General features: G+C 37.6%; 5 protein-coding genes across 6 annotated transcripts; 2 read left to right on the plus strand and 3 right to left on the minus strand.

Moving 5' to 3' along the window:
• Nucleotides 1-282: 282 nt before the first annotated feature.
• LOC119996052 (gibberellin 3-beta-dioxygenase 3-like) lies at nt 283-1,972 on the minus strand. The gene is made up of 2 exons (XM_038842552.1): nt 1,476-1,972; nt 283-853 (listed from the first exon to the last, which is right to left on the minus strand). The coding sequence occupies exons 1-2, from the start codon at nt 1,970-1,972 to the stop codon at nt 283-285; spliced, it is 1,068 nt and encodes a 355-aa protein (XP_038698480.1).
• A 1,467-nt stretch (nt 1,973-3,439) lies between these two features.
• Nucleotides 3,440-8,180, plus strand: LOC119997670 (tudor domain-containing protein 3). 2 transcript variants are annotated; one of them, XM_038844832.1, is made up of 7 exons: nt 3,440-3,744; nt 3,990-4,160; nt 4,524-4,758; nt 6,056-6,250; nt 6,565-6,833; nt 6,920-7,387; nt 7,713-8,180. In XM_038844832.1, exons 1-6 carry the CDS (start codon nt 3,478-3,480, stop codon nt 7,310-7,312), a joined length of 1,530 nt encoding a protein of 509 aa, XP_038700760.1. In that variant the 5' UTR covers nt 3,440-3,477; the 3' UTR covers nt 7,313-7,387; nt 7,713-8,180. The 2 variants fall into 2 exon arrangements, with proteins under 2 accessions (XP_038700760.1, XP_038700761.1); XM_038844833.1 differs by lacking the exon at nt 6,920-7,387 and having other exon boundaries at nt 6,565-6,854.
• A 1,252-nt stretch (nt 8,181-9,432) lies between these two features.
• Nucleotides 9,433-11,795, plus strand: LOC119996026 (protein PGR). Its single transcript, XM_038842524.1, has 5 exons — nt 9,433-9,690; nt 9,827-9,940; nt 10,093-10,315; nt 11,078-11,326; nt 11,461-11,795. The coding sequence occupies exons 1-5, from the start codon at nt 9,545-9,547 to the stop codon at nt 11,590-11,592; spliced, it is 864 nt and encodes a 287-aa protein (XP_038698452.1). The 5' UTR covers nt 9,433-9,544; the 3' UTR covers nt 11,593-11,795.
• An 826-nt stretch (nt 11,796-12,621) lies between these two features.
• Nucleotides 12,622-16,744, minus strand: LOC119995910 (serine/threonine protein phosphatase 2A 57 kDa regulatory subunit B' kappa isoform-like). Its single transcript, XM_038842384.1, has 3 exons — nt 16,298-16,744; nt 13,924-15,117; nt 12,622-13,420 (listed from the first exon to the last, which is right to left on the minus strand). The coding sequence occupies exons 2-3, from the start codon at nt 15,085-15,087 to the stop codon at nt 13,064-13,066; spliced, it is 1,521 nt and encodes a 506-aa protein (XP_038698312.1). The 5' UTR covers nt 15,088-15,117; nt 16,298-16,744; the 3' UTR covers nt 12,622-13,063.
• A 2,755-nt stretch (nt 16,745-19,499) lies between these two features.
• Nucleotides 19,500-24,872, minus strand: LOC119995911 (palmitoyl-acyl carrier protein thioesterase, chloroplastic-like). The gene is made up of 7 exons (XM_038842385.1): nt 24,619-24,872; nt 22,998-23,635; nt 22,657-22,790; nt 21,514-21,627; nt 20,892-21,063; nt 20,716-20,784; nt 19,500-20,126 (listed from the first exon to the last, which is right to left on the minus strand). Exons 2-7 carry the CDS (start codon nt 23,493-23,495, stop codon nt 19,857-19,859), a joined length of 1,257 nt encoding a protein of 418 aa, XP_038698313.1. The 5' UTR covers nt 23,496-23,635; nt 24,619-24,872; the 3' UTR covers nt 19,500-19,856.
• Nucleotides 24,873-25,169: the final 297 nt, after the last annotated feature.

Genomic DNA, 25,169 nt, shown 5'->3' on the forward strand with positions numbered 1-25,169 from the left:
GGTGATTTTTTAATGGTGTGGATGAATGAGATGATAAGTGGGATCCATTATTTTGGGTCCCGTATGTTTCAAATCAATTTATACTCTTACATTAAACCCTTATGTGAGAATTCATATATATATATAAGGAATTTTCTTATGCGTACTTAAAATACACATCATTTTTAAAAGGTGTGGGTGAATAAAATGACAAGTGTGATCCATTGTTTTGAATTTCACATGTTTTAAATCAATGGTGAAAACATAAGTGCGTATAGGGGAATTCCTATATATATATATTGATCATATTTTGATCATCTCCAAAGCCCTATTGAAATGCACAGCTTTAGCATCTAAGTACTCCTTCCACGTAACGGCTCGATACACAGGAGGGTGATCATAATCAATCAGCTTCATCAAGGGTGATATCTTGACCTCCCTTGGTGGGCCATAGAAGTATGCAATCGAAATACGATGACGTGTTTTGTTCACAACCGCTCGATGGAGGGCGCTCTTGAACCGTCCGTTGGATACTATGTGCATCAGATCACCGACATTGACCACAAGCGCACCGTTCACTGGGTCGACCGGGACCCACCCTATGGAATCGTCTTTAAGGATTTGGAGCCCGTTAGTGTTGCTCTGGTAAAGCAAAGTGAGTAGTGATGAATCGGTGTGAGGGGCCAGGCCCATGGTGCGGTCTGGGTCCGGACAGATTGGGTAAGAGTTTAGTTGAAGTAGGGCTTGTGGGCTTTTAGGCTTGAGCCATTTCAGATCTTCTTGGGCTACCTCCAAATCCAACGATGTTAACATGAGGCCCATAAGTCTCTCGGCTACTACTTTCATTTCTTTTTGGTATTTCTCCATCACGTCACTGTGGAAAATTGCACTCGATTATGATTAATCAATTAAGGAATTCATTATGGTTATTATAATCCAAAAAAAGATTAATAATATTTTTTAAAATGCAATATGACTCATGTATGCATATTAAACTTTGATGATGATGGGAGATAATTAATAGGATTAAAAATAAATTAGATGGGTAATATGGATATATGCATGGCTCATGCATGCATGCATGTATATTTCTTTTAACCTTTGACCTACGTGCCTTATGTGAGGTGCTTATCAATGCTACCGGTATAACTAGGTTTTAATCTCCCATCACATTCTTCATTCAAGAGTCTTACGGAAGCCAATATTTTTTGACCCAACTATCTCAAATGTTGAGATGGACGCACACGATTTCGTACGGATTAGGTGGGGCATGTGGGGCCCAAGATTTCACGTAAATAATGTGCATACATTGTGACATTTGTGATAGTTGAGACAAAAATTACTAAGATCTTGATATTTTCGTTCTTGAGTGCATTGATGATAACGAAGCACACCCAAATTACCAAAATACCCCCACTAGTTAACCAAATGACACGACAGCCCATGCTATGACGTGGCAGCAAGGGACAAGGAAAAACCAAACAAATTCTACATACCAGAATTTAGCATGGTCGTGTGGCCAAAGTTGGGTTGCATGGTCAAGCGGAGACCCCATAATGCTGAAACCCTCCGACCACATCATCTTAACAAAAAACGTCGAGATCCGCGGGAGCCCGTACCCGGTCAACCCGTCCGGCGATCGGACGGCCAGGAGCTTCTGCTTTGATGGTAATGCAAATAATCGCCTCGTTTGACCCTCCACTTCCTTCATCAGACTCAAAGGAATGCCATGGTTGGTGACCTGAAACATACCCCAATTCTCACAAGCATCCCTAATGAGCTTTGTCACATGTGGATTTGTCAGGTCAATGATGGGTACGGGTTGTTTAGTACACGGGTTTACGGGTGGATAGTCCGGGGAAAGACTAGTCCTAGTACTCCTCCATGTGTGAGATTGGGGTAATTTGAGGACAGTTTGGAAATCTAGAGGTACAATGTGGTTGAGATTGTTAATGGGGTGGTCTTTGAAGGATTGTGAGATAGAATTATTCATGGTGAGCTAGGCTGACAATACTTGGCTTGGTCAAGGTAGCTCTAATGGTGTGGATTGTGAGATTATAGAAAATGTGAGTTGTATTGGATTGATGTTATTGTGTTTGAAGTAGTGGGACAGAGAGCTATTTGTCTCATGTAGAAATAGTGTAGGACAATGGTATTCTTGTCTTTATTTGGTGTAGCTAGATTGGCAGATACTTTTGCAGTGGTTGTGGATGGAACAATTGTAAGAAAGGATCCATGCAATATTGTTTATTTTTGTTTTGGTTTGGTTTTGGATGCTTTCATGTCGTAGCTAGCTAGAAGCAACAATTGTAAAGAGTAAAAAAATGCAAGCATATATTGCTTTGTTTTGCGAAAATTCTACGGATACTAAATTTTTTTTTCCGAAATTATTTTAAATGTTTAGATGAACGTGCGTGATGTTTGTGAAATAGAAACACATCAACCCCTTAGTCTTTAACTTGTGTCTATTTTATGGGATAGGGGGCTCCAATTCTATGTTATAATTATAGTTACAATTCTCCCCCGAAATTATTTTAAATTAAAATGTGTTTTTGATTATTTTGATATTCATAAAGTTGGAATATAATAGATTTTGAAATCTAAACCCTAAAAATTAAAATTTAAACCCTAAATCCTAAACTCTAAACCCTAATTTCTTAATTTATAAACTCTAATATGTCATTTTCAAATAAACAAAATCATTATTTAACATGATTTTGGGGAGAATTGTAACTAAAAATTGGGGCTCCTATCTTGTAGAGTACTCGATAAGGTTTCAAGAACTTTCGTTGATCCATAAACCACACAAGATTTTCCCCCAACAGTAGGCTTTAGCTATAACGATAGGTTTAGAGCTGTTTACATTTATGATTTTGTATTGCATTAGATACTCATATATTTACATCCGAGCCACAAGTTGAAACAGTAAAGATAGTGTGTATCACCCTGATGATCAGGGTTCGACTGTCTCTTCTCCCATTTCAAAAAAAAAACCTCATATATTTGTTAATTTTTCTAAAATTTATCCTCAAGAAGCTTGTCATTATCGCCATGAACGGTGCGTGGGTTTTTTTCCCCTCTATGTGGAGTTTGGTTTAGCCTTTTGCATTTTTCGGCCCGATTTGTGGTTTATAACTTTGGACAATGTTAGAGACCCCCAAAATTTCACCCCCAAAAGTCCCCAAAATCTATGTGACATTAAAATAGTCATTGATTAAAAACATACACATAGGACCCACTTCACATCCAATACTCCATATTAAATGGGGGTATTTTGAGGATCATTTTTTAGGGATCTTAAGCATTATCCTATAACTTTATATATGGGTTAGGGTTTAATCGTAAGTCTGTCTGTAACCCTGAAGACGGTAAAAATGGTTTGGAGCCCAAAGGCTTCGATTGACACGGGCCTGGACCCTAGTTGGGTTTCGAGCCCAAGCCCAAAAGAGCAGAGGATGTAGAAAGAGAAACCGCGCACAGCGAAAGCGAGGCGCTACCATGGAGGAGAGTTCGAATGACGCTGCACAGGCGGCAGTGTTAGAAACCCTAAAGAGCAGAGGATGGTGTTTCGATGAATTGGAGAAAGTCAAAGCGATTACCTTTATACACTTCGCTTTAGCTGATGACACGGACCCCTTAACTTTGGCGGATTCGGTGGAGTCCGAGCTGCTCAATTCGGATCTTCGATCCATCGGAGGCAAGTCATTGCCCGATTCTAATCAAATTCGGAAATCCTCTTGTCTTCACGGCCCCAAAGTCCTTCAGGTAATCTTTCTCTGGCAAATCATTTTTTGTCTCATCTCGTTTGGTTGCTCAGAAAAATAGTAACACATGTGAACGTTTGTGCGAATTTCTGCTCAATTCGAGTGTGTTTTCGAGGGAAGATCTAATTTCTATTTTGTATGTTTTCCGAGAAAAATCGACCAACAGTTGCAGTCAGTGTTGTTTCGAATTTCAACTTTACTCTGAAATATGCATGGTTTATACTAACTAAGGATGCTTGTCAACAGATATCATCAGTTAGGGACATATCTCTGAGTAGCATGGATGACGTTTCTATGAATTCGAGTAGTCAGCGGCGATTACTAAAATTGAGTCTAACAGATGGCCACTCGGAGGTTACCGCAATAGAGTACTCCCATATACCATCAATTCCCAAAGACGTTGTACCTGGGACTAAGGTACTCTCAGTTTCATGGAGTTTGCTCCTTCTGTTGCTTGAATTATAATCACATGGCCAAAATTGCCATTTTTGTGTTTATGTGAAGTGTGAGACAGAGTCATTCCAAGAACTTCTATTGAATCTTTCAAAATGTTTCCTATCTAGAGAAGCTAGTGTAGTGTGATTGGGGTTGTGTGTCATGTCCTTCACAGAATATGCTTATATGCTGCCAATTATCTTATATCATTGCCACATGTGGTGCACAGTTATGAAGTGTTTTTACTATGTTAGCAATAATTTGACTCCTTACGCCACAAGTATTATTGTTAATATATCATAACTAATCAACAACTTTGGTTTTCCTTTTGATATTGGTTGGTAGGTCCGCCTGGAACACAAAGCTGCAGTGCATAGTGGTATAGTATGTTTGAACTCTAAAACGATAACTGTATTAGGAGGTGTGGTGCAATTACTTTATGAAGAATGGCAGGTTCAGCGGAAATATTCAGTTTTCTCATTGTCATCCCTAAGGCCATCCCATGAAAGTGAGACTAATGGTCCTCCTCCTTTTGAGAAGTTGGAAATTGGGGCGCCTTCACATAGATTTCCACGGAAAGGTTCCTTTTTTTCTTTAACTCTATCCATTTGAAAATTTTCTCCCATTGAGTTCACGATCGGGTTTGAAGCATGTGGGTTTAATTTCATAACATATGAGTTATTGAACTATTAGTAGTGGCTTTTTCAGTGACAATGTGGTTGTTTAGCATGTAATACAAGAAAGCAAAGATCCAATAGATTTTTCATATTTTGACCCTATCAGTTTGTTGTCTGGTGGAAGAATTTAGGCATTTGATCTATTGCATATAACATGAAATGATTTTTACGTACTTAAATGCTGTGCATGCAGCAGGGACTCAGCTAAAGCGTTTGACATTTTGACTTAATGTGTTTGTGTATGCGGTTGCTTCTGTTCAAGTTGAATGGCACATTCAATAATATTTATTCTGGATTATAAACTTCGATGTTCAATGTTCCTTTATTTTCTTGCTACATACATTTGGTAAATGTATTAGACTACTTGTAAGGTTTAAATGTGGCAAGTTAGACTGATGTTAATATTAGACTACTTGTTAGGTAACATTTAAATGTGTCAAGTTTCCTCCAGATTTTAAAAATTAAGCAAAAGTATAAAGGACTCATCTCTTTCTATGACTATATCTATAAGTTCTTGTTGTATGGAAATTTATTATCAGCTTCAGCCGAGCGTATGCTGCTCCTAAGTTAAGGAACAGTAATCCTTCTCTGACATTACAACCTGAATTTTAAGGGTGAAGAGAATTTGTAAAGCAATATTGGAGACATTTTAAGTATATCTGGATTCTTGGAAGCCATTTATAATTTAGATAAGGCTGTATTATCATTCTCTTCACTGGGTTTCACCCTTGGTGCTTTAATAAAAGTTTAGCCATTCAAAAAAAATATCGCTCACTATAAGCTTGATGTCTCAACCAAATATCATAGAATGTCGGATTTTGGATGACTTGCCTTCTCCATACAGGGTCATATGCAGAGTTATTGGGCATTGCATCCAACAGTCCTTTAGATTGTTCCGTCTCTTCTTTAAAAAAAAATAAGTCCCGTCTCATCAGTCTGCAATACATAGGTTCGTTCTATCAAAGTAGTGTACCGTAGCTGTCTTGTATTACTGTGTTTGTCCCTACGAATTAAAAACTCTAATTAAGCCGAACACTAAAACTTTGTATATAGGACGAAAATGCATATACTTTTAAAATGAAAGAGTAACATTGCTGTTTTAGTCTTGTCGGTAGCTATGTTAAAGAATGACTGACAGAGCTGTACTTTATTTACCAATTTCCTCAGAAATGTAGCTACTGAATGAATGGTGTTTTACAGATCACTCTGGGTTTACCTCCAAGGGAAGTGTGCCTCTGGTTGTGAAAACTGTTGAAGGTACTGAAATCAAGCCAACCAATGGACAGCAAACCACTGATTTCAAAGCTATTCACATTGATCAAGACCTTAAAACCACTTGCCCTACCGGAAAAGATGAGGAAAATCCTAGTAGCTCCGAAATAAGGCCAAAGGAAGGTGTGACTTCATTCTTTTCTTCGTTCAAATTAAATCAGAGTCACAGCTATATGGATGGTGCAATTTAATATATTCCTCTGTGATTGCCTGTGCTGCATGTATGGAGTATGTTTTGTGGTAATAAATAGAAGTAGGATGTGGTGAAATAAAAAGCACGCATATAGTGCATGGACGCATTGTTGTAGGGCTTAGAGAAAGTGCTGTTATCAATTCAGACTCAGACATTGCGTAACTTTCATTTGTTCATTTCAGAAAGTACTTCAATCTCAAAATTTTAATTTTTATGCTGATGGGCAAATGATTAATTGTGGCAGTTGCTGAGTGTGTGCCTGTTCAAAATCAAGCAGCTTCTCAAAAGCTCTTACAGAAAATGAGTGAACCAAATAAACGTGATTGGCATGCTAAGGGTCGGAGAAATAAGGGAAAGGCAAAACAAGAAGAGATGCCAGTTTTCACTCTAGATGAGTGGGAAAAGAGTAAGGCTGGGGCAAAGACCGGAGTGAAAAATGAGCTTTCAAACACTAGTGGTGATGAGGATCTTGCATGGCAACTTCAGAATCAACTTGATATGGAAGATCCTAATGTCCCCATCTGCTCATCTTGGGTATTGCTGTTGCTCCTGTTATTTTGCTTTCAGTGTTTCATGTTATGCTTTTCTTTTATGTCCAGGTGCAAAGAGGAAAACATGATATAGGGGCAGATGATATTAGAATGATGTTTAATTATGAAAGAGATGACGATAGAGCGCGTGGAATGGAACATGGCGGCAGAGGAAGAGGAAGGGGGAGAGGGAAACATGATATAGGGGCAGATGATATTAGAATGAGTATGTTTAATTATGAAAGAGATGACGATAGGGCGCGTGAAATGGAACATGGCGGCAGAGGAAGAGGAAGAGGAAGGGGGAGAGGGAAACATGATATAGGGGCAGATGATATTAGAATGAGTATGTTTAATTATGAAAGAGATGACGATACGGCTCGTGGAATGGAACATGGCGGCAGAGGAAGAGGAAGGGGGAGAGGGAGAGGGAGAGCAAAAGGGAGAGGAAGACGTGGATAACTTTCTTTGTTCCTCCCCGGCCTTGCCAGACCCTCTCTTTATCATACGTGCATGTATATTTTCTTCTTTTGTCAGGTAAAGCTTTACTAGACATTGGGAGTGTGAGCTGAGATCCTATGCATGACTACATTCTATGTTCCCCTCTCTATCCCTCTCTTCATGTAGCATTAACCATCCATTTTTGCTACTTCACAGTGCTTTCTTTTTTTTACTGTATGCCATGTAAGTTCATATTAGTTGCAGAAACTGCATTAGTTTGTGATAACTGATAAGATTCTGGTAATCAATCTACCGTATCAGTTTTGCATGAAAGATGCAGAATGACTGGTTGGACGGAACAGATGGGATACCTGTACCCCTAATCTGGATTTACTCAGACATTTTCTTATTTGATTTGCAGGTTTGAAGTCTGGTGAATCAGATCCACACCTTGTAACCTTGGTGATTGAATGGCCACTGATTGAATTTTTGATAAAACCATCTCTTTATGTGGGGGGAAAAAAATGGAATTGGTTTTGTTACCTGTCGGACTGCATGTTGGAGGTATGTTTGGCGGTTGCAAAGTCCAGGGAGCTCTTTGGCAAATACTTATATTTTTGCTGCTAAAGTTTGAGAATTCGTAGCTTATTTTGATTAGTGGCTGGTGTGCACTACAGTACAGATGTTTGAAAATGCTTGGCACAGTTTTGAGCTTTTGGTTTGGGTAAGGTTAATAACGGAAATGGAGAAATTGTTTGAGGGTTATGTTGGTGCTTGTTTTGAAACCCATCTTGGTGGGTTTATCGTCGACATAATTCTTTGGATTTATTTTTGTACTCTGGCACTGTTGGCTTTTACTAATCAAATCATTAGCTATGGTATTTAAAAATTTTGGTTTTAATCATGATTTGATTTCCAATTCATTTACATACATTTTGCAAAGATTTTACCTTTTTGATAATAAGAATGAGATTGGAGCTTCAAAGAGCTCGTTCTTCTCTCTAATTACTAGAGTAAGCAGGATTTGGACTGGTCCGACTGTGTCTGTGATTGACAATGAGAGAGTTCATTCCTTTGGAAAGAGGGCTGCCCTCAACCTTCATTGAAATGGAAATTTTAAACAATAACAATGGAGTTTAAATTTGAGTTGACTGACTTACTTCAGTCACTTTTGGCAAATATGAGTGCCTACTTAATATACAGCTCTTCTCATGTGCGGGATCAGGTCCCCTACTCATAAATGGGTTAAGTCTTCATAAAAAGCTATTGTGGGGGCTCTCATAGGTCCGCACCCTTCTCAGGTGCGTATTCCCACGCCTAAGAAGCGGCTACTTATATATATAATATTCAGAGTAACCATAATGATAATTTTTTGTTGAGACAATAAAATGGGTTGGAAGATGTGTTTTGTTGATTTGGTTAGGATAACAAAATATATTGATACAATAATATAAATTTATTGGCTTGATTTTTGTGTAATAAAAATGAAATTTAGTATTGATTTAAAAGTAAAAATATGAGTGTGCGTGAGATATAGGTAAAAATGTGAGTGTGTGTAAAATATGAATCTCATTTTGGGCCACGCACGTAAGCATTGCATGTTTCATGCCTTCTTGCTGGGGCAATTAAAAGAGCCCAACAAATAAGCCTTGTTGGAGCATAAAAAATTTCGATAGACCAAGAAAAAATCACTTTTTATCTCCCTTGTCCAAGTAAATGCACACCATTAAAAGTGCTCTCCAAGTGAAGGAGAGATTTAACGAGATCTTGAGGAATTTAGTAAAACTCAATTTTACCTTGTACGAGATGTTGGCTGAAGTGCTCGTTTTTCACATGGGAGAACCGGTGCAATATTTTTGAAAAAATCTTAAATTTCTAATATTTATTATTTAACATAACAATTTATTTGTTTGAAATAAAAATTAAATTTAACCACAAAAAAAAATATATATATATATATATAAACTGTTATATATAATATAAATTCAAAATATTCTATATTTCAAACGCAATAAATTTGAATTTGTTTCAACCTGACTTGCAAGTTGTTTTTTATCTTATGGATTATAAATAAGATTAAAAAAAAAACAAAACAACGGGCACGCCACGTTGAATGCATTTTTTAGGAGCGGCCAATGGACGAATCAAGTGGAGTTGTCATACTCTGACCTGACTGACAAACAAACAAAGTACTGCGCACACTTCACAATCATTGTCTTCCTCCCTCCGCTGCTCGGCAAAAAATCCCCAACAATGGAAAAGGTTATACTCCAACCTTTAATCGCCGCCATAATCGCTGCTCTAATCGCAATTAGATCTTACAGACGAAACTCACTCAACTTGTCTGGCGCCATCGCCGGCTTCTTCGTCATGTTCATCCATTTTGCTGTCGGTTACAGGTCCACTTTCATTATTCATATTTCTTGTCTTTCTATTTTAGTGCTCTGTTCTGTATGGATGGTCACTGGTTTGGAATTGATAGGAGAAAACGGAAATCTGGAACTTGATTTTCGATGATTCGGATATTATTATTAGGTACGGAGCCATGTTACTCGCCTTCTTCTTGAGTTCGTCCAAGTTAACGAAGGTTGGAGAAGAGAAGAAACGGCGAATTGATGCTGATTTCAAAGAGGGTGGACAAAGAAATTGGTTTATATCAATCTCCTGCTCTGCGTCTTGCTTCTATTTATTCGATTCTTGAATTTTATTTTATTTTATTTTTAATTTTTGGTTATTCAATATTTGATTAAATTCAGTTGCTATATACTGCTTCTGGCATTAATGGCGTTGATTAAATTCAGGATACAGGTTCTTTTTAATAGCGGCATTGCTACAGTTTTGGCTGTGATAATTTGGAAATATACTGGTTGGGAAGACAAGTGTTTGGACTCGAAAGACTCGGCTCTTATCACATCTCTTATAGGTGGAATCATTGGTCACTATTGCTGTTGCAATGGGGATACTTGGTCTTCTGAACTTGGTGTACTTAGTGATGCACAGCCTCGATTGATTACTACTTTTAAGGTGCCAATTTATTTATTTATTTTTTCTGAACAAGCTATGTGTTTCCATTGCATCCTCTAAATTTTGACTGCCTCCGGCGCTTCATTGTAACATGAACATATTTCTCTTTTGACGCTTGCTTTCACTTTCTCTAATGGACTCATGTTCATAAGTTGTTAAGTTTGGCAAAAGTTTTACGTTGCCACAACCTTCCTACTTTACCCAGGCTTGGGACTGGCTGATTTCTCCCATAGATTAATGTAGCCGTCCCCAACTAATTTGGCTTAAGGCTTGGATGATGATGCTTACTTTCAGCTTGTTGTGACATCGATGTTATGTGGAAGTAGCTTTACTTGTTTTGAGGCTTCAATGTTTACGTAGTGACTTTTATCATAGTTTAATCTCACTTATCCTTCTTTCGTTGTTTTGGCTAGATCACAAGCTGGATAGTTACTTATGACTTAACTGTCTCCTAAACAAATAAACTCTCTCTGCAATAGTGGATATTACAATGTTGTAGCTACTGTCCCTGTAAAAAAAAAACATAAAGCAATTTGCTTTTACTTAAAGGCTTAAAGCTGATTTGGGTTACACCACAGCATCAGAGGGCATCACCCGTTCATTCAGGATTTTCTTTCTACAGTTAGTCCCTTATTCTGTTCTTGCTTTGTTCTAACCATTTGCTCATCTTGCATTTTGATCTCGTAGGCTTTATAAATGGCTTTGATGCTTGATACTTCTCATCATAAATCTTCTCAAATTTGATTTGTGTATGATTATCAGACGGTTCGAAGGGGAACCAATGGTGGTGTGACAATGGCAGGCCTCCTCGCAGCTGCGGCAGCAGGAAGCGTTATTGGACTCACTCATGTTGTCTTCGGATTTTTCACTACACAATGTACATATGATGTAGCTCTCAAACAGCTTTTGGTTATACCCCTTTCTGCATTAGCAGGATTATGTGGAAGTCTCATAGATTCCTTATTGGGAGCCACAGTGCAGTTTAGTGGGTTCTGCACCGTTCGTAATAAAGTAAGATAACGCATCTTTTTCAAAATTAACCACCTCTCAGCTTGTGCTTTCCATGAAGCATCACTTGAATTTCTTTTATAAGCCTCTGCTTTTACCGAAAACATCACCTGAATTACTGTTTGTTGTTCTTTCAGGTTGTCGGTAAACCAGGACCAACCGTGAAGAAGATTTCCGGCCTCAGCATTCTTGACAACAATGGTGTGAACCTTGTTTCAGTAATGCTGACCACATTGTTGACTTCCATGGCATGTGTCTACATTTTCTGAACTCATATTTTCAATCGAATAATGTTTAGAACTTAGAAGTGTAACAAATTCAAGTTCCGGACAGTGCAGCAACTGATAGCATAGAGGTTGTACCATATAACTTTGTTAAAATCTCATGCTGTTGATGGAGCTTTTGGCGGATAGAATAGTATGTGATGAACAGACATTACAAATCTGAGTTATTGGGTGGGTTTATAGATGAAGTTAAACTTAGAAAATGATCCCTGAATTTGTGATATTCAGGGCAGACCAGGTTGCAAGTATGGCCGGGATGAATCCCTTCGGTGACATGAACTGAAATCTGTGCACTTCCTATGTTCTTTGTGAGCAATTTTTCTAAGATTCTGAATGTATTATGTGCAGCAGTGTTGATGCACAGATAGCTGAGCTGAATTGACTAGCATACTGGCATTGATAATAACTTAGAAAATTAATTTATATAATCAATAAACGATAATGCTTGTTAGGTGTGAGAGCATATTCAGAATCTCTCCTACTATTATCATCTCTAGCTGGATTAGAGATTCTTCTTTTATTTGAAACATATAAATAAATCATACCAAACAAAACCAACATTTGAAGCAATTACCCAAAAATGAAATGAAATAGTACAAACCAACTAACCAAGCATAAAGGCAGAGAGTCCTTGTGAATGTAGATGAGGCCATATGAAAGTGAAAGCAAAAGGAGCACACACTAGCCAGTGAGGAGGAACTTTCATGGTAAGGTTGGTGGGTTCTTATCATCATTAATTATTGTTTACTTAGAAAGAGAGAAGAACTTTGTATGGGTTTTCTTTTTTCTCAATCCATAAAGGGATTTGTATTGTTGACAGTTTGACACGTGTGCCTAAGAACAGGCTTGGTAGGTAGGTTGACAGGTTCGCTTGGGAGCTGGCCCTTCACATTCATTACTTAGTAAAAAAGGAAAGTAGATGAAAATAAATGTTCCAAAAAACTTGTGAACACCTGCAACAACAATGACAGGAAGGTTCCACTTAAAATCTGCAATCTCCAGTACAGTTTATAGTTTATACCTGCAAAGCTTAACTTATCATAAATACATTAATTAGCTTTACATCTGTAATATATCAAAGCAAACTGCTTGAATATTGTTGTTATATAAGTCTAGTAAGAGAGCGGGATCTCCATATTCTTAAGAAGGAGAGATTGGATACAACTCTTATGTGAATAGAACAAATGCAAGAACAGACAAGACTGGTAATTTACACAAGAGGTTTGTCAATACACAATTGCAAGCAAAGGATTCTATTTCTACCCAACAAGTGCCAATGCTTCAAACAAAACCTTTTGAGGCAGCAGCATCACAGCTCAATCAACTTATAATGCAACATCTTAGAACAGATACCCTGATTTTGGCATTTCAAACTTGGGGTCAATCTTTGATTAAGAACTCACTTTCAGTACTGCAATCAGATCTGCAAATGCCTGTTTGTGTTCCCGGACAAGTGCTAGCATGCGACGGAGCACGTGACAAGATTGGTAGGAGTTATAACATTAACCGCTGGAGGTTGGAAACTGGCAGCATTTTCAAGGCGTTCCCATGTCAGTCTCCGCTTCTCAGCTACTGCATTAGAGAGGGAATTTTCCTCCTCCAACTTGCGTTGGCAGGCAAGCACTAGCTCTTCATCCATATCATAAAAGACCTTCTTGACATTTTGTGTAAGGTTGAGGACTGCCTGATTCCAGTGATTCTGCGAGTTTCGTTCAAGAGCTGAGAAGACGAGAGGCACAATCACCTGACGGTTATGTGCAATAAGATTAAGAACGTGCTCATTATTCCATAGCAAGTGGGCTCGCTCAGCTACCTGAAAACAAATCAAAATATAAGCTCATGATTTTCACAATAAATTATTTACAATTCAACCATTTAATTGAGAGCACGCTGCTCAAGTTTGGCATTGCTTATTTTTACATATTTTTGCTTATCTTCACACCTTTTGTTTTTCTAAACAAGCAAAAGCAACAAAAATAATAAGATGCCAAACTCAGCCGGCTTTAGAAAAAATTTCAGAAGATTCACAATTGTATGGTATCTATGCAATCTTTTCTTATGTTCACAAGCCACCCACAACCAAAGAAGGCATTGGAACATTCTTTGTGACTTCCAAGGATCATTATAATTTCCAGTACAGGTTTATTCATCATTTAAGGCATGTATTAAAAAAAATTAAAACATTACAAAGGTATGCCAGTGCAATCATCTGATTTTGCGTATATTTCTTCCATGTACATTGGGAAGAGCTTACCCAATAAATTCAAAAGAAACTCTAAGTTAAATAGCACGGAACTATTAACAAGGAAAACATACCTGGTAATGCAAACTATTGAGGCAGGATCCTATACGTCGAAATAGTGGAACCATGATCTTTTGGAACTCAGCTAAGCTAATCATTTCCAAAACCTCTTCCAATTCACTGATAAACATCAACTCCTTCTGGCTATTTGTCACTGGCCAGTATTTTAAAAGCCCCTTAATCACAGTACAAGCCAACTTCGGATCCTTATCTATGAACTGAACAACACAATATGTCAGCTGTTGATGATAAATACCCACAGATTTTGGTTTGTGTAGAGGAATCAGAGCCCTGCACAAGAATATCTTGTGTTCCTCTTTTAAAGGAAAGGCAAAGCCGCTAATAACACTCCCAAAAATCTCCAACAGCTCTGCAATTCCATTGTGTCTTTCAGTTTCAAAAACGAAACGGTAGATGATATTGCTGACCGCCTTGCGAATAAAAGGTCTGTGTACCATAAATTTCCCATAAATCCTATGCAGAATTGTTTTCAAACAGTCTCTTTCCCTTGGGTCCTCAGAATCAAACAAGTCAAGTAATCTCAAAAGAAAAGCATGATCCACAAACTTCTTTGCCACCTTGACATCAAGATTACTATAACTAATAAACCGAAGTAGTAGCTCATACACAATTTGCAAATGAGACCAAGCAGGATCAAACAAAGGCTCTTCATCTTCTGCCTCCCCCCCACTACTATTAGAACGACACTTAGGGGGGAAAACCCTGAAGAGGTTAATTGAACACATTTTACTCATTGCAGCAATTGCCGGATCTGTAAACTTTGCTGATCCAGTAGAAACAAAATCAACAAGCTCTAACAATGTTTGGCGTTTCAGATCTTGCTCAACAGAATTCTTATCTGGATCATTGACATCAGACACCTCGCAGCACATATTTAACTTACTGATAAACAGGTTCTGCTTCTGTTGATTTGAAACATCTTTAAATGATAGATGGGGCTCCACTGCCTCTACTCCAGTCATGATGCTTGCGGGAAAAACAGCAGAAGACACCCGCTTAACAACGCTTAGCCGACTAGAAAAAGTATTTGTACAGCTTATAGTTTGGATTCCATTGCCAAAGTTCGTAGAAATGTTGCCAGAATCAACTCCACCACAATCGAACGAATCAGTATTTTGTGATTTACGCGGGAGTTTGCTGAGAATTTTCTTAAGCATGGTGACAATGCAATATCGCAAAACAAATACCTGTACCATAGATGTAGTGATTGGTTCAATACACAATAAAATAAAATAAAAAGGGGGAGGTGGGGGGGGGGGAATCTGGAAAACAGGGGTGTGGGGTTAGAGGGGGCAGCAGCATGCTAACTATCAACTGAGACAAATTGTTGTCACCAAGTTTTGGCACGCCTTTCATGAATGCTATCTAAAGTTCAATCTTAATTCAGCAACAATGTGAAAGAATACCATTATTTTAACAATAACAATGCAATGTCCATCAAATGGTTGAATGCTCAAATTCTAGAAAACCAATTATACTATCTGATGATGGAGAGGTGATTTAGGATCCTCTACAAACATAGATGCCCCTAATTCCCTGGATGCTTTCTTAACTACATGCCAGACAAATGCAATTGTCTCCTGTGAACTAAGGGAAACTGCATCTCAAAAAAGCTTATCCATGGTGAAGAGTAAAAGCCAGATTTATGGCAAATGGGATCAAGCGGAAACCATTACTAAGAGCAAATTACAAATCAGATATTTTGGATTGCCATCTTCTTCAAAATAAGTACAAGGTTCACTCAGCTTTAATCTCATAATCCTGAATCTAGGATGAAATGATTGCAATTCCGACATTTAAGCAACAAGCAGCAACAATTCATAAGCAAAGTCTGTTACTTACAACTATAATGTGCTTTCAGACAAGTGACCTAAAACTGCAAGAAAGGCTATTGGAATATTCATAGTTAACTCCAGTGATCATGATTACAGGCCGATTGATTGGGTAAATTAACATTCAGATAGAAAACTAGGGCAATGAACCCATGCTAGGTAGCGAAAGAAAGAACTTCTATATCATGAAAACTGAGATTGAACTTTGGCCATAACATGACAATTGATAGGACTGAAACCCTAGATCTGGGAACAGTGATGGTATCAGAGCTTTGAATTACCAGAACGAAACCGAATAACCAAGAATCAACACCAAATTATAACAAAAGAAAGTAGAGAAAATGGTCAAAACCAAGATCTCAACTATCATAACTAAGAAAACCCCCAAAACAATTCAATACAACAAACTGGAAACAACAACGATTTGCAATAGTCAGCACATAATGTAAGTCCACCGCAACCTGCATTTCAAGCTAAAAGTAAAGAATCATGGAGAGACGGAGAGAGTCTGTGTGAGTGCAAGGAAAAAAAAAACCTGTCAGCAATATTTCTCCTCTTTTGAGCTGCTAAAGATGTGAAGTTGAAGAGGGGGAGAGACCCAAATCTCAGCAAAGATGGAAAATTGAAATGGAACCCATAAATTAACTCAAAAGGAAAAAAAAATAAAATAACAGAAGAGATGGTCAGGGTTGAGAAAGCAATGCAATTTTCACTTTTGAGGATTTTGAGGGGATTCTAATCTTGGAAGTGATCTTGAGTTGTTTTGGGGGGTGGTGGATCTCAATGAAAGATCAGAAAAAGGAGAGGTTCCTCGATCAAAGAGGATATGAGGTGTGGCATTTTCTGAGAATTGCAGGTACTGCCAGTCACCCACTCCCAGTCACAAGCAGGAAAAAGAAATGCTTGTGTTCATTATTATTATTAATCTCATCTTTCTTTTTTTTCATAATTGTTCTTTGGCTGTGCTCATTTGGATCTGCCTTTGATTTTCAGTCATTTTACCTTTTAGTGTCTCTTCAAATAGAAATTTAGTTGACATATTTTAATCGTGCTTTTTTTTTTATTCTTCAGTAAATTTTTCAATAGTTAAATTAATTTACTCTACTTTTTAAATTTCTCTGGTTTAGAGTGAAAAGAGCGAGAAGAGGGGCGATCAGTATAGAACCTCTAAACTCTCTCTGAACATGACTTGTTGTGAAATGTTTGACGATTTGCTAGAAATCTTGCATATCAGAGCACATGGGTTTTGAACATGTTACCGTTATTGAGAAGGGTCTTAGCCAACTAGGTTATTTTATCGTTGGTTAATAAAAAAATGTGATTATCCTTTAATAAAGATTATCACCAAATAGTTAGAGAATTGGGATGAGTAAAAAACACAAAAGAAAGGGGAAATTCTGTTCCTTTGGACAAAGGGACATGATTGAGTAAAAGGATTGAAAATTAAGATAAATCGTCTCAACTCTTTAATAGTTTAATACCCAAAAAAAAATAAAGTTGTGTTTAAGAGTGTAAGACACAATAATGGGAAATGATTAAATCTTTAGAAAAAAGTCAGTCAAGTTGAATTGTTTGTTTTTGGACAACTAGTATTGTTAGAAGATATGAAGATGAAACCATATATTTTTTTCCCCAAAGAAGTGATACATTTTTGGATTTTGGTGGTCATTACACACACTAGGGTCATTTTTGGTATTAAATTTGTATGGTATCATCGATAACAACACCATACAAGTTTGTCATTTGAAAATCTAATATGGGCTTAAACTTGATCGTTTAACTCGCGTGCATAAAAGTTTCTCACTTTACAACAAAGTAAGTTGAGCTAAAATCCAACGCGTTGTCAGAAGAATATTATTCACAATGGGAATCGAATTCAGGAACTTCCAAATCACCAACTAGACTAATCACCCAAATAATTTTTCTATTTGAGTACCCCAATAGAATAGTGAGGATTGTACACCAACTTGGCCATTATTGAGACTCTAATGGAATCCTAGAAAGCATCCTCAACTTCCCAATGTTATACATATACTGAGATTGTTGTATTTTTTTGGTACACTTTTCCCTAATCCAATAAGCCTACAAGAATCTGAAAATTATATGTGTTTGGAAGAATTAATATCATGAAATGTCAATAGATATATAATACAAATTGATATTACAATAGGCAACTAATCAAACATATGTATTAAGAATTATGAGTTAGTAATTATAATATGTAGTTACTTCCAAGGAACATCTCCCAACTAACATCTATTCGCCGTCCTTGTCTTGATATTTGTTGGCACATATTCCTTTCATTTCACTCGGTTCATGACCCAATCCCTACCATGTTATACATATGTATGATATATATACACTTTTTGTGTGAGAGTAACACTTTGTCTTTTCAACATGCAGTCACTCAACCATCATGGAAACAGGCTATGAATGAGTAAATGGCAGGCTTAAATAAAAATGGTACTTGTCTCTTGTTGATCTCCCTCTTGGACAACCTGTTGTTGGGTATGGATGGGTCAATAGTGCCAAATTTTTCTCTAATGGCAGTGTTGACAGGTTCAAAGCTCGGTTGGTGAATAAAGCTTACACACTTAAAACTCTCGTGTTGCTCGCCTTTCCTTCGAACTAGAGGTGTACAGTCATCATGTCGTGATACCCGGCCCAACCCGGCGTTTATTGGGTTAGCCCAATAATATTTTTATCTGGCAGGGCGGCGGGACACGGCCCGAAACCAATTTGATTGGTCGGGGCCTCGGTTCTGTTTTCGTAATTTTTCTAACCTGATTAAAATTTTTAAAAAAATATCAAATATAATTACTAATTAATAAATGGCATGTGGATCATGGTCATTGAGATAGTTGTCCAAGATTACTTGCTGTAGACGATGATCGTGAAGGAGAAGAAGACCCAGACCGCGACATAGGTGTAGGATAGCAAGACGTCGTTGCTTAATGACCCACTCTTTCCCATTGTCGTGAAGCGCTGATGAGAGAGGGAGAGACAAAAAGGTCTAAAACTTTTGATGTATTTCAATCACCGTGAGAGAGGGTCATCTGATTTGGGAGCTTTATTTGAACGCGTGGTTAAATCAATTGAAGAAGGAATTGGGCCTTAAATGGGCTCTTTGATTTCCGGGTAACGTACGACCTGACCACGGATAACCCCGTTAGGACTTACTGACTTAGGGTAATAGATCAGGTTTGGAGGTTCTTAAAAAACATCGGGTCGGGCTCAAAACGATAACCTGAGACCTGACCCAAATATATACTCATGCTCCGTACCTGTTATCTTGGCCATTGCAGTGGGAAAAAAAAAGATAAAAAGGTGATTTGCAGCGGGTTATGTTGCTCAAGGGAGGTGTACGAAGCCCTTACATCAACTAAGACTATTCTTTTCTTATGTTTTGGCTATTTCCGGTTGATTTTGACGAAGGCATTGGAACAGAGAATCTTCGTGTTCCAAGTAAATTTGGTCCAAAATCACTGCTGCAGGGTTGGACACAAAATAATTAGCAGCATAAACATCAATAAGACGCTCACATTCATACAAAACCCGGACAGACAAGAGTCACGCATTCACGATACCCCTACTTGTCCTGGTTGGAAAGAGACTTAAAAAGTAGGAAAGAATTTAATCACACAAGCAAACCATAAACATCCCATCCCCCACCTATCCAATCCATCCCTTTTGATTTCAAAACAACATGCAACAAAAATATACACGTGTGTTGCACGTTGCGCCAGTAACGAAGGCTATATATTAACTTATCCAAGCAGCTAAACACAGCTGTCGCACAAAACAATTGGAACCACAAAGCCAAGGAAGGAGTGTACAACCTTCGGTAATTGATTCAGACAACTAATGGGAAAGTCTGTGAAGCAAAATCTAATTACAAGAGGTCTTCCTTTCTCTCTCTAAAACAAACTATAAAGAACATATACATAAAATATAAATATATAAATGGATATATATATATATATATATCCAGAACAGAAACACATGGGGGATTCTACACAAGCCATGTGAGCGAGACACCAGCAAAGAAGAGATGACCAACAATTCCAGCTGCTGCTGCAAAAGAGTTGATACTACTAGGCATTCTCTGCTGGAACATGACCCACAATGCCAAAGTTTTTGGCATGTTTGGACCTCCATTCAGTCCTTCCCCTCACAATCTCAGCTCCATTCTCAAGCCGAAGCAAGTGCTGGCACTCAACATGACCAGCATTTCCCAAATTTCCTATGGAAGCATCAGAGACAGCAGTTAGGGACTGCAGCACGCTGTCCCTTCCACATTCCCTCCTGTACTCTAGAGTCAAGGAAGAAAGCTCATGACTCTCGACGATTGGCAGTGGAGCACTCTGCAACAACCAGTATCATAAAAGACAAAATGAACTTTACAATCAAGGAGCAAAACTTTATATTGCAAACATGACAAACAAGCCAACACAAAGTACACGTTTAACCAATGTATTGACATTTCATATAATACCTTCACAAATTGTCCTATTTTTTTTTTAAATAAAAAAAATTGTACCAATGGTTCCTTTATTCCTCAATATAGAGATTCTAACTTTGGTAGAAAGCCTCCTCAACTGGAGGTTGAACATTGATTAGTCGAACTACTCAGATTGCTGAGCCAGTTGGCCTTTCAACCATATAGGTTATCAAAGCATATTTCTAGATGTGAAAAGTCACCTGCTTCAACAATAATAGAAAACATGGTAATGTGCAATGCATGCACTTAGATACCAAGTTCTCCAAAAATGGCAAAAAGATCAACATAGGTGCTAAGCCAGATATGAAAATGCTGTTAGTCCAAGGCTCATTTATCAGTATTCATTGATCCAAAGATGAGATAACTCGATTTTGCCGTACTGGGAGCTTATTCAGACAAGCAGATACCCCCACATAGGATGAAAAATAAATTTCTCAGGCCAAGAGATTTACCTCAAGGATCCAGCCAATGTACTTCACATTGTTAACATGCTGGTTGATATCTAAATCGCTCCATCTAGGCTGCAGAACAGATAAAGTAATGAGAACAAAATTTTGAAATTCAAGACGACACTATACAAGTATTAGTGTATTACAATAAATATCATTACGGAAAACCTTCGACTTACAGTTAAACCTTTACGGACAATGTCCGCTGTATTGTCATCAAGTTTTGGTAGTTTTCTGCTGTCGTCATCAACAACAGGATCATAATTCAGAAAATAAGGCTCAATTTCCCCTCTAACTTCTTCTGGAATCTTGGATAATCTCCTTGTCAGTTTATTCATCATCACCCAAACACTAAAGATAATCAAAACCAAACAACATTTTACATACTGTTTTTGACAACTTCTCATACTACATCACAATATAGTGAAAAGTTGCTTCTCTGTCAACAATTCACAGGTTATGCATCTTATGACTTGCCGTATCGAACAAAATACTTAAATTTAAATGTAAATAAAAGACTTTTTAGGATGAATACTGACCAAGTGATGGTGTACTTTTATAATAAACTGAGAATGTATTTGAAATTTGTGCTGCAGAATCAGTAGTTATTGCTCGAAATGTGCATGACAAATTGGCAATTACATACAAACAATTGATCAATTTGTTTAAACTAATTCGATACACGGCCCCAATTGAGAACAAGCAAATTTAAATGATAGAATTTCATAAAGAGTGGGATTCTATAAAAGGTAATAATATATATATATATATATGGGATAAATCTTCAGTAAACCTTATTACCTGGAAGCCCGAGTTAAAGTTTCACCAGTTTTTCCATCGCGAATAAGCCAATCACGGCGCATACCATTTTTTCCTGAGGCACTAACCCAAGTATCTACTTGAACAACATCACCCCTGTAAGATGAAATACATTCAGAGCATTGGAATTTAAACCCCAAAAATTATATTTAATACCCCGCTAATTTTCCATGTATAACACCCTTCCATAAGGTTTTTTTTTTCAAAAAATAATAACATCAGCTGTAACAGATGGTATCAAATAGATGGTGACAATTATTTAGACCAGTTGACTATTAAAGGAATCCCAATTAGTTTTCAAGGTCAGAGATATACAACCATTAACCTCAAATACTTCTATCAGGATGGGGACTAAATATGAATTTGCAAATTTAGACCGATATAAAAAGCATTTTAAAAAAAAAGGCCTGAGTTTATAGAAGCTTCTGAACAGATGCCAAAAGCATGACTCAAATTGCCACGAATACACTCAACCATATGGCAATAGGAATTCAGCGAACTAATGTGAAACACGATATAAAACAGTCATCCTAATTCCTAAAGCAAAGACTAACTCTAAAAACATAACCAGTGATCCAGTTATAGCATGCAGAAATTATGAACAATTGGCAAAGCATCCTAATGCATTTGCCACTCACCAAATGATTTGCAAAATCACCCTCAAACTGCTGTCTAACTTAATCAGTGCTTGCCAGGGTGTGACAAGTTGCCAAGCCATGTAATCATAAACTGGTGAATTTTCAGGTCTAGGATGACCAAAAAAGCATTGGCCATACAAGGTACGGGACCTATTTAGAGTATTGGGACTAAATAAAATAAGTTAAAAAGGATTTTCTAACAGAGTGCTAGAGACTTTCTGCATAAGAACAGAATTACTTCTAATGAAAACTAGAACATGCACAGAGACATCTTAAATCAACTTGTGAGGTGGAGCATTGAAATGGTACAACACTAAGAGCTTCACCCTAGTGAATGAAAAAAGTTAAAGGGAGCAAACAAAACAACGAATTGCTAATGAAATAACACCGAAACAACAAAGCCCAACAAAAAATTTAGAAGATTAAGAGATAAAATCTGCAACTTGTATAATGAGTGCTAACTACTGGACAAGAGGTTATGGGTTACCAGGTAGGATAGCGGTCTACAAGAACCTGCATTCTAGTGACCACCCATATCAGGTTTCTTTTGGACATCTCTGGGGTGGAACCAAACCCATCACCAAGAATACCTGCAGTCTTAACATGGTTGAGGGCCGTTTCCTGGCAGCAAAAGGGGAAATCAAGTTATGACTTGTTAGTCGATAAAGCCAAAATAAACTCAACAGTTTTAAAAAGGACAAACAACTGCATGCATTGAAATTTATTTTGCAATGAAGTGGTTTTAACATCACTAGCGGGATAACTATTTCTCGAACATATTTTCAGTCTTTCAGATCCATGATAAAAAAAGAAATTTTACCATAGTACCTGTAAATGATTCATTAACGTCTCTATGGATGCCGTACGATCAGCACCAATTTCATATGATCTGATCGAGAAGTTCTGCCGAAACACAAGACCATCCTGAACAATTTTACCTATACCAAAAGGGTCAATTAGCATATCAGGCCTTCTTGGCTTCCAGTCAAGCATCATCCACTGTTTCTCTGCTGCCAAGAATATGGTTGTGATAGCAGCAAGAAGCATGCTCCAATCAGGTAACTGGTTGATAAAAGTTCTAGGGGCTGATGATGGAACACTGTCCACATTCTTCATACTCTCTGCAGGAGATGTCACGCCAACTGAGGTACCATTTATTTTAGAAGGGGCTTTAGCATTTGCCTTGACTTTCAGACCACCACCTGAACCAGACTTTGACTTAATTCCTCCCAAATTGGGAGCACCAAGCTTCGCAGATATTGCACCAGATTCAACAGATGGAGAAGCAGCCAGGAAGAATGACGCGGAAGCAGGAGTAGTAACCATGATGAAATTAAATTGCAAAAAATGTGTCAGCCTGAGTATCGCCTCAAATAAATTTCTTCAAATGTCTTCTTCTCAAATGACAAGTTATAGCAGAGATAACAAGGAAAACTCAGCAAATCTTGCCAGACGGCAACATATCTCTGCATAACATTGAATAACCAATCAAAACATATTACAGTTCAAGAAAATAGGAAACTACAGGGTAAAAACAAAGCTGAACATTCATTCCATCGAAAATTTCTGCCACTGATAGGGAATTACTTCTACTGATTTTGGGCTCTAATAATGAAAAACAAGCATCACACAAATTCAAATTCTGAAAGCATATTGAGATAAAAAAAAATAACGAAAATAAATCTAATGTCAATTATCAAAAAGAGTATTCCGAGATTCTCTTTTGAAAACAGGCCACTCCAGGAAGTTCGGAAAGCTTGCTGGGTATCTTCACTCTTAAATGACTTTTAAATTTGACATTTCACCAACTTAGGTTATGGTCAACCACCGCTTCTGGCAACTCGAAATTTAACCCACCATAGCCGGGGTAGGATCATTTGAACACTATACAGTATATTCGACAATCTATATTTCCAGAAATGAAGGAATTAAACTGCAGAAACGAAGATGACTTGAAGAAATGTAAGAACCGGTGATGGCCGATTCAACACTTCATAGGATCAGGAACATTGAACACGTCAAAATGTTAGTAACTCACATAGAAAGAAAAACAAGGCAACGCGCATCTGGAGTTAAAAACAAAGCAGATCTGATGTTAGAGCAACGACCGAGAAATCAAATTACATAATGCACAATAAACCTAACAAAAAAAACCCATTTATGCTAACAAAGCAAGAAGAGTCATCGAATTTCCTCATACCATCAAAATCCGAGAAAGTAAAGATGTTCGGAAGATGAGAAAACGCGCACAAATAGGAAAGAGAATCAAAATTCTTAAATCTCAGATCTCTCCCATCAAAAGGCATTAAGAATTAATGTGAGCATCTAGTTTTCCGTAAATGCATAATCTCCATTGAAACGTCCTCCACAACTCTCATTACCTCAGATTCCTCCGTAAACCACAGATCAAAACGAGTAAATCAGAGAAACCAAACACCACAAAGCTTACCTTGGTGAGAGAGAAAGGAGAAAGGAGAAAGAAACTTGTCACAGGAGATAATTCAAAAAGCTGCAAAAAGTTTCTCTCTCTCCCTTGTTTTCCTGCGATCCCTTCCGTTCCGGTTTTTCTTCTGTTTTCTTGTTCGTTGGGTTTTCTCTGAAAATGGGGGAAGCCTAAAAAAAAACTGGTATTGATTCTATTGAATGAGAGACAGCGAAAGGAGATTAGGGCCAGCGGTTCTGTGGGTGGTGAGAGGAGTTGGCGTCCTCATCAGTGGACTAGTGGGTTTATAAAGTGAGTCCAGTCCACATGGGCCATCCCGCCTCTCGTTCAACGCTCAATTTCCCGAACATTTCTCCTCTTTTTTATTCATTTTACGGGTTTGCCCTTAATTTGTTATTACTTAATATTACTGCATCGCTGTAAATTTTTGACTCTCACTATTTGACTTTTTCAATTGTTCTGATTTTCTATTTTTTTACCCGAATAAGAGATAACTTCCTATTAAAAAAAAATAAGGACATTAATATTTTCAAAAATAGTTTTTTTGGAATTAGCAA

The sequence above is a fragment of the Tripterygium wilfordii genome, chromosome 4 (assembly GCF_013401445.1).
Source record: "Tripterygium wilfordii isolate XIE 37 chromosome 4, ASM1340144v1, whole genome shotgun sequence".
NCBI classification, from domain to species: domain Eukaryota; kingdom Viridiplantae; phylum Streptophyta; class Magnoliopsida; order Celastrales; family Celastraceae; genus Tripterygium; species Tripterygium wilfordii.